Source organism: Besnoitia besnoiti, chromosome VII (assembly GCF_002563875.1).
Source record: "Besnoitia besnoiti strain Bb-Ger1 chromosome VII, whole genome shotgun sequence".
In the NCBI taxonomy this organism is placed as follows: Eukaryota; Apicomplexa; class Conoidasida; order Eucoccidiorida; family Sarcocystidae; genus Besnoitia; species Besnoitia besnoiti.
The window spans coordinates 502891-517102 of record NC_042362.1 but is presented as its reverse complement, the minus strand read 5'-3'; the positions used below and the strand labels follow the sequence as shown (position 1 = coordinate 517102).

Genomic DNA, 14212 nt, shown 5'->3' with positions numbered 1-14212 from the left:
CTCCACGCGTTTTGGGCGCGTTCCGCCGCCGTCTGCTGTATAACCCACGGCATTGCAGCGCAATCCGTTTTCATCCGATGGCTTTTTTTCCGGATGCCCCGCGGTTTTGCGTTCCAGACCGGCACGCGACGGTCGTAGCCCCGTCAGGGCGCTGCACGTGGTTTTCGCTAAAAGATTCCGTCTCTTGTTTCTCGAATTTGGGCTGACGATCTCCTGGTTCGACTGCTGCAGTGACAGTTCTCTGCGGTTGTGGTCACATCGCGTCTCCACCGCCTCAGGACTTTCTGCTAGATGCAGCAGGCATCTCTGCGCACCTGAGATTTGCGCAGCGGTTAAGTGCTGAACGGGTGTAGCTCTCAGACTCCCCTGCTCACAGGTGCGGCATCTTCAGAGTCTGGCTCAGTGTTGCCGCGGATCGGGAGACGACAGAATCCGTCTCAACGGTTCCTTTGGCACGATGGACGTCCCAAGCGGCGACTCTTGCGGCGAGCGGAATTCCCGCGACGTGATTCTTCTCGATCCCCCAACTTTCTCCTCGGCCTCAGCGTCGCAGGATCTCGTTCCAGGGCAGGTGGCAATGGGCGTGAATGCATGCAGCGGAAGCCCCGCAGGGCCCCACGGCTTCCCGATTGTTTCTCACGTGCCAGCGGACGCAGCGGGATTCACGCCGCCTCCTGCGACTTCCGTGTTCCGAGGAGGAGCCGTGGCGCGGAAAGCCGAGGAAACAGCCGGATGCAAACGGCAGGACAGCGCCAAGGGAATCAAGCGAGCCTCGTTCAACTTGCAGCGGAATACCACGCATGTGATCCCGAGTCGGCAAGACCAGGCAGAGGAGGTCTTCAAGGACGAGGCGAGAAGCAAAGAACTCGTGCGCACAGAGCAGCGGCGCTTGATCGGTAAGACAGCCGCGGAGGGACAATCGCCGCGGGAGAGGCTAGGTGACCTATCGGCGCTGCCGTCTCTGTCGGGGATCCTCTGACTGACAGCGGCGACAGGCTGGCCTGAGGTGCTCAATTCCTCACCTGTTGCTCGCCTGACAGAACTCCCGTTTGTTGGGTCTGTTCGCCTTTTCAGTCTTAAGGGATTTCGTCCCGCCGTCGGGCTTGTTGCTGTTGCTGCATGCGGCTGCTTCTCTGTGTGCGCAGAGATCACATCTTTTGCTGCGGTGTCTGGCTCTTCACCGTCCTCGTTTAGCTTTTTTCTCTCCCAACCTGATTGCCTGCCGTGTGCGCGACCTCCCTTGAGTGGCTGCTGTCCCCTGAAGCGGGTGTGGAATCACAACCAAGCGCCAGCGAGCCGTGGAGGTCTCTTTGCGTCTCCGATAAGCACATGTTTTTCAATATATGTCTCCAAGACTGTGCCTAGCGGCTCGGATGACCCTTCTGCCTGAGCGAAGGAGCCCTGCCCTGCTGTGAACTCGAATGCGCGCATGTGGACGGAGGCCTCTGTTCCCGTTTTGTGCGCATCTGCAGAGCAACAGCTGCGGTTTCAGAGGGCGTGCGACAGCGCACGCTATCTGGTTCAGTGCCGGCTGATTCTTCACGATAATCCATCGGATGCCGTCGCGGGAGGCGAGTCCCCTAACAAGGCGAAGGCGAGAGAGTTCCTCGAGTTGAAAGGTCTCCCTTCCGCCAGAGAATACGAGGCGCTGGGCGACGAACAGGAAGAAGAAACGACGTTTTTGCTGCGAAGCGCTGTAGGATTCTTGAAGCCCGAAGAACTCAGCGACGTCGCTCTCGAACGCGAGTCGCTCGGAAAATGCGGATACTTTCTCTGCACGCAGCAGATGCCGACGGGCGCACACAAAAAAGGGTGAGAAACTCGCGAGACACGCTCCCAATTACGCTTTCGCTGAACGGCGGAGGCCACGAAGAAGTCGAGCTAGCCTCCCAAGGCACCACCATCGCAAGTTGCCACTTCTCCGGACGTCTGCAGATTGCCACGTCTCTCTTCTGTTTGCAGTTGCGCACGCTTTCATGGTTTGCTTAAGTTGCGATCCATTTCTCTCGGAGCGCTGCCATACGCTGTCGCTTCGTCAGTGTCTCTCCGGTGCCGCTTGCCTTTCCCGCACCTGCCGGTCGTTCGGTATCCAGACTTGCGTTTTTGCGACATTTCTGACACGGTGTTCGGATTCCAGGGGGTTGGTGTGCGACGCTTCTCGCCTCCGGTAGACTGTGTCGCCGTTGGCGCACCGCCGATGCAGTCAATAAGAGCAGATTTTATATTGTACATATAAAATCTGCTCTTATGCATATACAGCTGTAGGTGGCAGACCCCAGTGGCGGGGGTTTCAGTCGGTTTTGCTCTTTGTTGCTTGTGGCAGCCACTGGCGTGAGGCACGACCCCGAGCTGGATTCCCGCCGCTTGCTGCCTGTGTGTCTGTGCGGCCTGCCAGCCGTCTGTCTCTGGTGCGCCGCTGGCGACTGGATCCGAGCGTGATTCGCGTGGTTGACGAGGACGACCTGCTGCTCTTCTGCAGCAGCGAATGCTATCACCAGCATAAGAAGCTCCAGCGTTTCCAAACGGAAGAGCAGCTCTACGCGCGGCCTTTTGTGCGCGAGTGGGTCGGCCGAGTCTCCCTCCGGTCTCGGCGATACCGCTGGATGAACGTCGCAGACCCGGCTGTTGCGCCGTCGCGCGAATCTCCTCCTTACTCCCCATCCGCGAAGCCTGACGCTCGCCCAGGCCCTACGGCTACACGCTCTCCTGACGACCAGGACGCGGCCGCCGGCGTCTGCGGGCTGCCCGCAGAAGACGCAGCTGCGAGAGCGGCCTCTTCTCCCGCGTCTTTCTTGGCCTCTCACGTGGGCCGTGCTCCCAGCGCCGCGGAGGCGTTAGGGGCAGCCTCTCACGACGATGAGACTGGAGAGGCTTCGACGCGCGCGTCAGCTGCGCAGGAGCCTGCAGGTCGGGCCTCAGAAGCTTTGGGCGCCTCGCCGTCGAGTGCGCGCGGCGGAGACACGACGAGTTCTGCCGATTCCGCGGGGACTGCCGGAAGAGGAGATGGAGAAGAGAGGCACGACCTGCGCAGTCGGACCGCCTGGGAGCCCGTGGCGACCGCGACGCAGGACGCAAGCGCCCAAAACGAGACTAGAATGGACACGGAGGCCAGAGTGCCAGTGTCAGCGAAGACGAAGACAGTGGGGCGTGCGATAAAGGTAAGGATTGAAGACGACGGGGCGAGTTCGTGGAGCGAGAGTGAGGAGGAATGCGACGGCAAAGCAGGAGAATTGAGTCAGCAGAAGGGACAAGAGTCCAGCTTTCCCACCTCCGCGGATGCACCTGCCTCCGAGGGGCGGCGCGCTGACGCGAGCGCGTTGGAAGTGAAGCATGAACAGTTTAGTTATGCTGCGTGGGACGAGAAAGCGGCAGCGAGCGACTCTGAGAGGCTTCCTGCAGACAGCTGGCGAGGGCAACTGACCAAACCAGCAAACCTGATGAACCTGCAGTGGCATCAACAGCAACGAGACGCGTTGCATGCGGCAGACCAGGTGCTGTGCTTCAACTACGCCAGCCAGGAGAACGAGGCCGCCTTTCCTCTCAGTGGGACGTGTCCTGCCTCGGCGTCTGGGGCGGGACCAGAGGCGTCTGCATCTTCAACGCACGAAACGGCTGAGGAAACGCAGCATTTGCGAGGAAAGTCGCTTGGCGCACAAGGGGCTTCCGTGTGTGGGCGGAGTTCGACAAAGCATGGCAGAGGCGATGGCGAAGGAATATCCCTGGTCTCTGCTGGCGGAGCCTCCAGCCCCGCTCTTGGGGCCTCGGGGCCTGCGACAGGAGACGGCGCCCATCCAGGACGTGTGGGAGTCCATCCTGGAACACCAGCACCTTGTGTCGGTGATTCATTGCCGCGGGAACGCGCCGAGGGCTCAATCCAGAACGCAGCCAGAAGAAGCGCCTCGTCCGAACCCACTGGCGAGAGCGGACGGCCAGGAGGCGACGCGCTGGCGTGCTCTAGCAAAATTAAGGAACGAGGTCATGCAGGTTCGGGCTGCGGCGTAGAAAAAACAGTGGAGAAGCAAAATCCTGAAAACATAACTCACATTCGCGACGGCGAACAGGACTGGACAGACGGCTCGGAGGAGGAAGGGGGCGACGACTGGGGCATCGCCAAAGACCTCAATGAGTTTCTCGACCTCACGGATGACGAAGACTGCGACGACAACTTCTACGATCGCACGCCGTCTGAAGCCTCTTCGAGAAGAGGCACGCCTTCCATAGGCGACCGGACTGAAGCGAGCTGCGCTGCTGGAGGAGGAACTTCGCAGCCGCCCCGAGCGCTCGTCGGGCGGCGACCGCATGGCGACGGCGAGGCGGGAGGTGGGAGAGTGAACGCGAATAAGGCTAGCATTCACACGCAAGTTGAACCGGCGTTTGGGCACCTGTCGGACCTGTCCATCGTCTGGGACCTGCTGGGAAACTGGAGCAGAGCCGAAACGCGCGAATTCTTGCTCCGGCAGAACGGCCTGAGCGACGTGACCTCTCTGGGCGACGCGCACGCGGTGGCACCTTCTGCTCACCCCGCACCTTTCTCAAACACGGAAGCTGCGGCCGATGAGGCAGAGGAGACCTCGACGAGGGACGCAGCAGAAGCGGCGAAGGCAGACCAAATTCAGCGGGTGGAGCAGCTCGTTCAGGCGCTCCTGCGGGTGCTGCCGAGGAACCTCGTGGCTCAGTACAGCGGGATCCTCGTGGAGTTGTGCGGGACTTTCCGCATCCAAAGGGTAAGCCCCAGTCCGCGAACCGAGAGCCTGTGTTCCCCAGGAGCCTGGACAGGCGTTTCCGATTCTGGGAGTGTACCGAGCAAAAGTCTTATCGTGCTTTGAGAGCTGTGGCGGCGCGCTAGCGCAGCTGTGACGTTAGGGGATGAGCGACTTGCGAGCTCTTGAGGTGGCGTGTGTCCTCTATATCTTCCATATATCTACCGTAACTATAACCGAGGTGACATCCAGTGTCCACGCAAGCTATCTGGGTACGATAATTCGATGTACTTGCGATGTTGAGCTGTGGTGTTAAGGAGCATAGGAGATTGCCTTGGGGACTTCGCTGAGGAACCACCCCCGGCTGAGGGCATGCCAGTCACAGACGTTGCTCTGTGCTGACGACGGATACAGACGTCCAAACGCCTCGCCGTTGCATGAGACAACTTTACGGTTTATAGTGAGTTCGTTGCATGTGATTGCCTTGTGGAGCCCTCTTGGGAGGACCGGTTAAGCGTGAATTTCTTGCAGCATGCTTTTGCGGGATTCCGTCGACGTGCCATCTTGACGGCTATAGAGTGTGAACGCAGATGGCTCCCTCGGTCGCACTCAGCAGGGCGGCTCCACTACTCAATGTTTGTGTGAGCGCGCATTCCTTGTTTTCCAGGCGGCACCTCCGATGCGACCTGCCCTTTGCCGAGCGTTTCTAGCGATTCTTCTAGTTGGCCTTCAGCGGACTTCCTGGGCAATGTCGTCGCACATTAGCGGAAGAGCGAACCCCGGTGTGGGGCTGGAAGAGATGCCTCAGTCGAAGATGATCGTCCCCAACATGGCGGCCATTCAAGCGTGGCTGTGCACTCAAGAGCGCGGAGGCGGCGATGACGAGGGGCTGCGGGAATTCGTTTTTTCAGCCTTCTTTGCCGAGGCGACAAAGCGAGGTGAAACGGCCAGCGCGGCTGGCGGGACCGAAACAGAAGGAGGTGTGGCGGTTTCGCGTGCCTCAGACACGGCACAGCGAGCACGGCGTACAGCCTCTCCAAGTCGGCGGTCCACCGAAGTCATGGCGGCGAGGGGCGCCAGACCTAGCGTCGTCTCCAGTACGGGCGCGCGACATCCCGGGGGCGAGACGTCAGTGGAAAGCGAGAGATTCAGGAAGCACACAGGGCAGGCGGAGGGCGGAGCAAGCACCGCGACAACAGAGCCGCACGCCAGGCGCAGTCGACAGGAGTCGCCGACTTGGTGGTGGGTTGAGAAGAGCCTTGAGCTGCTGCTGAATCCAGTGACGGATGCGTGAACGGTCAAGGGTTTTAGCAAGAGGAGGGCAGACGTTTCAACGCGGGTGAAACATACGGCACACGGATTTTGTAGCTATGTTGGCGACGGCAGTGACGACGTTCAGTGGTTGTGTTGTTCGCAGAATGCATAGAAGGGACATCTCTGATTGCACTTTTATTCCTTGCGGGCGGTCGGTCCCGCTGTTTTTTAGTGGATAGGTCACTAGTCTCTTCGTCTCGAAAGGATTATAGACGAACGCCCGGTATCATTTTGAAAAGACATGTTGTTAGTCCAGCTTTTCGCTGAGAGTCATGAGACACGTGATTTACTCTTCTCTCTGCGTCGCTGCATGGCGAGCAAGACCCGTGAGACAGTGACCATTTGTAAGTCACGCTCAACGCCGCAGCAGTCTCCTTCCAAAGATCGCAGCAAACTTGGGGACATATACACAGGGGGCGGCAGCCACGCGCCAGAACCACATATGTTGCTCGCTAGCCTGCGGAGGGTAACTCCTGAGTAAAGTGTCGCAGTGTTTACCGCGGTGGTCTCCAACTGACGTGGGCACTGAACCCTGGATAGTACCGGCCCTATTCTAAGGGTATTGCAGATCTGACAATCTGTGCAAACAGTGAGAACCTCGTATGCCTGATGCGCCACCAGCGCAGTCGCCAGATGACCAAGGGGAGAGGGAACTGTGCGTGGAGATCAAGCTAGAGAGCTTAGGATTGCTTCGCTTTTACGCCTCACCATGTGCTATGCCTGCGGCAAGAGCTCATCCATGGCGCATTACGCGAGCGGCGGTCAGTTCGACGTGTCTGTGCGGTATTGTGCCTGAACACGCAGATGAACCGGGACCGCGGCATTGCAGCACGCCGGATCAGGTTGCAGCGCGATATTGATTTTGACACGCTAGCGTAGATTCACCTCCGGGGAACTCTCGGTACCACTTTCGCCGTCACGCGGAAACAAGCGGTTCGACGGTCCGTCTCTCTTTGCCATATCGCCGCTGCCATGCGCTCATCGTCGTGCCCGCATTGTTGTTCGACTTCGTCTTTCTCGTCTGGCCCAGGGGGCGTTGCTCCAGCTCCACGCCGGGGTTGGCTATTCCGCTGATGTGCGACGGCATCGCGCAAGTAGTCCGCTGGAGGCAACGAGAAGATTCGCTAGAAAGCTCGACAGAGGGCAGATCACATCGGAGGTGCCGCCTGAAAAACAAGGAATGCGCACTCGCATTACAATTAAGCGATGGACCCGACAAGCTGGGCGCGACCGAGAGACCCGTTTCCGTTCATGCATCGCCAATGTTCATTTCAGTGAACTGAAAGCGGCGATACAGCGCATCCAGCACTGTAGCGTGTAAAAGGCTTTCACCGCGCGGCCGTCAGTTTATGTCCCTCCTCATCTAAGCTCCTGTATAAGTTACATGCTTTAGTAGCCGCCGCGTCGTGTGCTTGCCGTCTGTCTTCCATCAGAGCACGACAGACTCTCTACCGTCAAGAGCGAACCATCGTGGGGGTACTAGCCGTCTGAGGCAGCCGGCGACAGAAGTGCTACAACCACTGCAGGGACAGACGGAGCGAGCTAGACACATCTGAGTTGCCGCCGTCAGCGCTTAGTCGCGCGCTCAGTTTGGCTCGTCGACAGCTCCCTAAGCGGCCCCCCCCCGCTGCATTACGAGCGGTGTCTGCTAGCGGAAGCTAGCCTGGGGATCCTGACAGCCTCTGGACTCATGCCAGGCTCTTCTGGTATTGATAAAGAAATCAGCCTTAATGAGTTATTTGGTACACACGCACTCCGACATCCAACGCGTGGATGAAACCAAACAAGGTTATGCCCATCGCTTGCCTCCCACCTCTGCATTTGATTCAGCCTCCTTGCGAACCACTGCTGGTGGTGTGTCCTCGAGGAGCTATATTCCGTTTTTGCTGGCCCTGAGTACAAACTTCAGACACAGACGTGGTTTCACAAGTTTCTGCTGATGTGACTCCGTGTCAGGAATGTTTTGTTACCAAGTCCTCCACTGGACCTGCAGATGACGGAGTCGCCCCTCTCTAAACTTTCTGCATCTTTTTCGGTAGACTAACGTCGATTGTTCTGGCCTGCTTGCGAGCCTGTCACGAGTTGCACGTTCTGAAGGGCTCGCTCGTATCCCTCGCGTGCCTTTTCGTGTCATCCTCAGCTGCGCGAGGGAATCAAGCTATCTGCTTCAACCCTCATTTCATATCATCAAGCATTGCAAAAGGAACTCTTCCGCCCCGTACCCTGGATTCGTCTTGTGATGTTTCCGACTGATCGGCGTTGGACACCACTGACCGCTTGAGTTTTCTCGTGCCATTTGCAGTTGACTGCGGAAGCTTCTACTCAGTAGCCCGCGGTTTCGTACATCTTACTTGTGTTTCCCTTGCCTCATTCCGCTGCTTCGGTAACAGCTTCCAGCAGCGCGAGACATATATGCACAAAAATCCAATCATACCTCGAGCTGCGGCCGTCGCTCCAGCTGAGGGCTTACATCCAGGTTTGTCGAGCCAAGATTCTTGGTTTTTTCAGCAAGCACTGCGCTGCAGCCTCGCACGGGACGTGACCCTACTCTAGCTCCCTGTCCCTCGAGATTTCGCGGCTTCGTCAAAATGAACTCTGGTTTCGTGCCAAGCTCCGCGGATCCCGCTCTCGAGGCGTTTTCCCCCTCCAGCTGCCCATCGGCAGCGGATCGCAAGGGGTCTCCGAAGTTCCACGATCGGAACGCGATCGGAACGCGTCCGCCAAAGTGGCGCTCTAAGCTGCGCATCCCGAGAAAGGGAGAGACGGCTTCTGCATGGCCAATGGTAAGTGACGGTCACCCTCATGCGAAACAATACAACAGGGAACAAAGTCTGAACCACACTTGCACTAATGCTGCCTGGAGACCATCGGTCTTCTCCTACTTCGTGATCTGCGTGCGCCGTCGGCAGTCACATGCTTCCGTAAGGCCGTTCTGAAGTCAAATGAGATGCGTGTGTGACTATAGTAATATCCGGAGGTTGTACAGGCTACGAGTCACGTAGTCCCTGCTTCGATAAGACCAACGAGGTTGTGTGGCCTTGTTCCCACGCACCGCCAGCTGTGTATGCGCCTTTGTGCGGGGTTCCCTACAGGAGGCATGCGATGCTCAAGAAACCTGTGCACCTACGCGTTCCTCGAGGAGTCATCAAATATTGGTGTTGGCCGATTTTTGCCAGGCACTCGCCTCTCGTTGTCAAGACTGCGCGGAGGCAGCGCCTTCTTCAATTTCAGGCACCAGGGAACCAAACCGCTAAACGAGCTTGAAAACCGTCAACACCGAACGGCAAATATTCGGGCGTGTGATGAAAACAAAGGCATGACGTTTGAACGCCGAGCTGGCGCGCACCTCAGTATTGGGCAAGACCATCGGTCGTCCGTTGGGGGTAAATCAGCAACTGTCAAGTCTCGCAAAGAGCCAGTCAAGTCCTTCTTTAGCGTTGCAGCCTCGCGCTTATCGAGTTCGTGTCCTCCTGATCCTTGCTTCTACGGAAGCCGGCAAACTCAAGGCGAAGCGCTCTCAGCGCTCGACAAAACGAGCAAAACCCATTGCAACCCCTCGGACACGGCTGGCTCTCTCGGCGTCACGCTTGCTTCCCGGTCGCACGCGGGGAAGAGGACTTCTAAAGAATGGATGACGGCGTGTTATCGGGCATAGTGGGCGCGATGGACGTAGGTAAAAAATCGTCGTGAGAGTCATTCGTCGTGCGCCGTAAGGGCAGCTCCGCCACCCCGTCCAACGTGTCAAGCCACGCGCGAGTCGAAAACCGACCGGGGCACAGACCGGGAAGCATTCACAGGAGGAAAGGCCTTCGCCACCACGACGTTAGCCTGCGATGCAAGAAGGGAAACAGGTGATAGCCGTCCGCGTTGCGCATTTCCTCTCTCACGCCCCCGATTCGTCTGAGCAAAATCAAAGCGAGTGCACAGCGCGCTCATCTCGGTCCCCCACTACATGCACTACACGTGTTCGTCCAGCGAGATCTGGTTCTGCCTCAAGCAGCCCTATCGTGCATCATCCTTGCATAACGGGCACCGTGTCCAGCGTCTCTCATGTCTTTTGCCCTACCGACGCGCGTCTGAAGACCGGAAGCGCCTATTCTACGAGTAGCGCGGAGCTCTCCATACAGACCAGCAAAGCTCCTGCGGTATTTACATAAGGAGAATCTCTGTCACTGCGCAATTCTGTTCAACGCCATGGAGTCGTCAGTGCAGGCTCGCACACGAACAGACTCCCAGCCAGAACGACGGTCTTCGCGTCTAGCGACCGGACACCTGGGCGAACTGCTTTGTGGCACACCCGCCTTCAAGACCGGTACGGCAAGAACAGTCCAGGGAGTGAAGTAGTGAATCGCCTTTACACAGAATACTTGCTTACGCAGTAACCAGGAGCCACTCTTTCAGAATGCTTCAGAATTAACGAGGTGGTGGGGAGAAATCAGACATGTGACCTGTGTCGTATGCCTTCTATAAGGGACGAGCAGGCATCCAACAGACAAACATGTTGTTTGTCCACATTTTACGAACTCGCAGGTGGAAGATGCAGCCATCAGCTGCCTGCCCTTATTGTTCGCGAACATTTTCCCTCAAAACGCACGAGAGCCACAGCCTATCAGCCAAAGGAGCAGATCGTGACGAAAAAAACAAGGCCCCACTAACACCCCCCGGTATTGTGCCTCGACGGCGCCGCAGGCGCGAGGCCAAGGCAGAGCCGGGATCGCTTAGAGAAGAAGTCGAAAAAGCATCTCAGGAACATTCGACAAGAGGGGAGACCAACGATGGTTCTCTTCTTGCATCCCACCAGTCCGTCGAAGTGTCAAAGCCGAACTGAAGTAGGATACGTGCAGAACTCATGAGGGGAAGAAGCGAAGAGGAAGGGGAACTACAATGCGAACCGGAAACAAGTAGCAAGGAGAGGATTACACGAGCAGCAGAGCAAGGACGCCGCGAGAGACTTCCCCATGGCTTGGAGGACGTACAAGGTGCCACCGACAGAGAGCACTCCCCATCGGAGCTCTCTAAAGCTTCTGCGGCCATCGCTGCCGCCGTTGAAGACTGCCTGTGTCGCGTCCAGAGTTCCATCTTCAGTCCCACTGACAGACCTTCACCTGTCCAACGTCAGCGTCCGAGCTTTGATGCTCTGAAGGAGTTATTATTCCAAATGATGATTACGCACACTCACGAAAATCGCCAAGCCAAGGAGGAAGCTGTACGGCAAAGCGAGATCCATGCCGCTAGCTACGCTTCCTCGTCTCGCCACGAAGGATCCGCAGCAGGAGGACAAAGTTGTACTGAGAGGAGCCGGCTGTCACCGGAAGAGACGAACCGCGCCCCGAATGGCCGCCGCAGGCGGCTCTCCGCCGACCGTGAGGCACAAAGCGAGGCAAAGCAACCAGTGTGCCTTTCGCAGCATAATCAACCGTGCGTGGAGGGAGCAGATGCTTGTCCCTGTCTCGGTACAGCAGCTAAGATATTGATGGTTTGTCAACCACTGAGCTTATTCAGTGCTCCCGCGCTCTAGTTCGACAGTTCGAGTTGAAGATGGACACCGGATTTTCCCCTTCAGCACCGGATGAAACGCATACTCCTCCCCGATTTCACTTGAAGACGGACGAGGTAGCCAGAACCGAAACTCCGCAAACTCCAGTCGGCGGTTCAGTGCAGAGAACCGAGGCCGAGGGGTTGAAGGCAGCCGGCATTAAGGCCACGAACCTTGATCGAGGCGTAGGCAAGCCTTCCGCCGCAATCCCTGGTAGTCTTCATGTTCGCAGTAGTGGCGCAGGCATTGCGCGGTGTCGGATGGAATGCGCCGAGATCGTTTCCGGCGCATGTGCTCAAGAGCAGAACGCGGAGCTGCATCACAAAGCTCAATCGCCCGTCCACGTGCTCTGCCGAGTTGTCGAGGGAGTGAAGGAAGAGCAAAGAGAAGGCCGACGACGACGAGTGCATTTTGCTGTCAGATCCGGATGAAAAGTATGATCGGCGCCATGGAGCTTATAGCAACGGACGCCGGTTAAAGGCCCCACCGCCATCTCGAAGTTTCAGAGCGCCGGCGCCACTCCACCCTTTTTGAGGCGTCGAGCCCTCTCGACCATGCCCGGCCTCCCCTTCCCTCGCTACTCGTCGTTCGTCGCGTGTCGCCCCGAGCCCAGTTCGGAGTTCAGTCTATGCTCCTGCTGAAATTGGAAGGCGCAGACTCCCCCCAAAAACCATCTGACCCATGAGGGAGCCGCGTCCCTCCAGTGGAACCGCAATGGCATGCAAGACGATAGACACCTGCAACGAACAGTGAAGTAGCTGCAGCAATTCACGAGAAGAGCGCTTCACTTCGCGCTCGACAGTGTACAGATTTCGTCTCAAGAGATCGACTCAAGTTACCGCCTCAGCTGAATCCTTCTGCGGCACCTCTTGCGGAACCTGAAATAAGGCGGCCTGTTGCATCACTACGACGAACTGGTCGCCAACACGACTCAGACGGGCTTCCGCGGATAGAAAGGATCCTCCCGATTCCACCGGGCGTGGCAGACGGCGGATTTGTCCCTCCTGGCTCAAGGAGAAGGGACATCCTTCCAGGGAACTCTATGTTCCCCTCTCGTTGTGGCCGTCGGAGAAATGAGCCAGGAGAAATATTCTTCGCGAGCGTTCAAGTACGACAGGGTGCTGCTGTCATCTGCAGGCGGGACGGCAGCGCCGAGCGAAGCAATTGTGGTCAACAGGCTCGCGTGCCGCGTTTCCTCTACGTTCCTTCGACACACAGTTTCATAGCCCTGAACCGCCCTTAGCTCCAGGACTCACAAGCACCCCGCACACCGTGGAGGCCACCTTGTGGCGACCGTAGCTATCTGTGTGACAGGGACATCACCGCTGCCATCCAGCGGGAAACGTGCTGGCGCGCGGTTCCTCGGTGATACTCCCTGAATCCTGCTTGCCATTTGGCGATATTCGGGAGATTCTCGGGGCGTCCGAGGATGATCAGTTCCAAGAACTCAAGGTCTTGAGTACTTTGTTTTTCTTTATTTTGTGTGGCCGTTCGCCCACGTCACTGGGGTAACGGTACTGCCCTGCAGATTTCCGGCAGCCGATAATCTGTACGCCCTGGGTGGCATCCATTTCTTGGCCAGCCTTGCGTCCGCGGGCTAGTATAGGTTTGCATTTTAGCAGTTTCTCCATAGTTGGTGTCAGGCCAACTGCGTTGCGTTCTGTGTACTGTCTCGCCTGCGTGCTTCAGGACGCGTATGAATCATGAGGCGAGATGTCCCTTTCGTTGCGACATTTATCCTGGCTCGCTCAGCTGATAACTCCTGAAAGAGCTGGACAGGTTGTAGCGCAGCAATGCGGTGTTTTAGCTTGACTCTAGAGTTCGACCTCCGAAGCGTACTTTCCCTAGTGTGATCTTGCTAAAGGTGTCTTTCGCTCGCTTAGGCAGACGCACAAAGTGGTGAGAAACCGTGCTTTAATGACGCATCCGGCACATCGTTGTCCGCTAGGCCAGCCAGCTTCAGCCAGGAGGACCGACTCTTCGACCGAGCACCGCTGCACGAAAATGGCCTCAAGATCATGAAGCAGTGATAAGCCTGTTTCCACTGGGTAGCGCCTGAACAAGTGTAACAGGCGAAAGAAGGAGTTAGTACGCAAATAGCTCATAAGGTAACTGCCGAAGTCTGGCTGCAGCTGCGGAAACTTTCCTAAAAAACGATCCATAAAAAACTGTGCTCATGTGTGCGGGGTCTTGAACCAGTCTTTCACTGCTCGCGCAGTGTCGCCCGCCGCTGCCGCGCGGCATTTTCTCCATGTGTGCTAAGGCTGACTAACTCAGCAGTTCGACTTTCACACCCCCGTGGCAGCCCAATGCTGAATGGACCAACCGTTCTCCGCGTCAAGAGAGAAGCGTCTAACGATACAGGCAGAACTGCCCACAGTACATCTTGGCGGGTTGCCGCAGATCCTGACGTCGCAGTAGCATGGCGTGGCAGAGGGGGCCCGCCTCCTCAGAAGAAAAGCACACATGAAACAAATCGGTTTATCGCTGTGAGCGCGAACATGGCGCACACCCTCAACGGCGACAACATCCGTTACATGACCCACAGAAAACAACTGTGCAGCCCGCGAGAGGCAGTCCTTTCTCTTCGCTGCGTAGCGCCGCTCTTCCACCCCCGTAGCTTTTCCGCGTATCGCCACCCCGGTTGTCTTGGCGCCTCTCC

The 14212-nt window shown here is 57.5% G+C and overlaps 1 protein-coding gene across 1 annotated transcript; it reads left to right on the top strand.

The window, feature by feature from the left end:
* Positions 1–457: 457 nt before the first annotated feature.
* On the top strand, positions 458–5994 carry BESB_076630 (uncharacterized protein; the record flags this gene model as incomplete). The annotated part of the gene is made up of 4 exons (XM_029366024.1): positions 458–896; positions 1473–1812; positions 2396–4724; positions 5368–5994. The coding sequence occupies 4 exons, from the start codon at positions 458–460 to the stop codon at positions 5992–5994; spliced, it is 3735 nt and encodes a 1244-aa protein (XP_029217455.1).
* Between the last annotated feature and the right edge of the window lie 8218 nt (positions 5995–14212).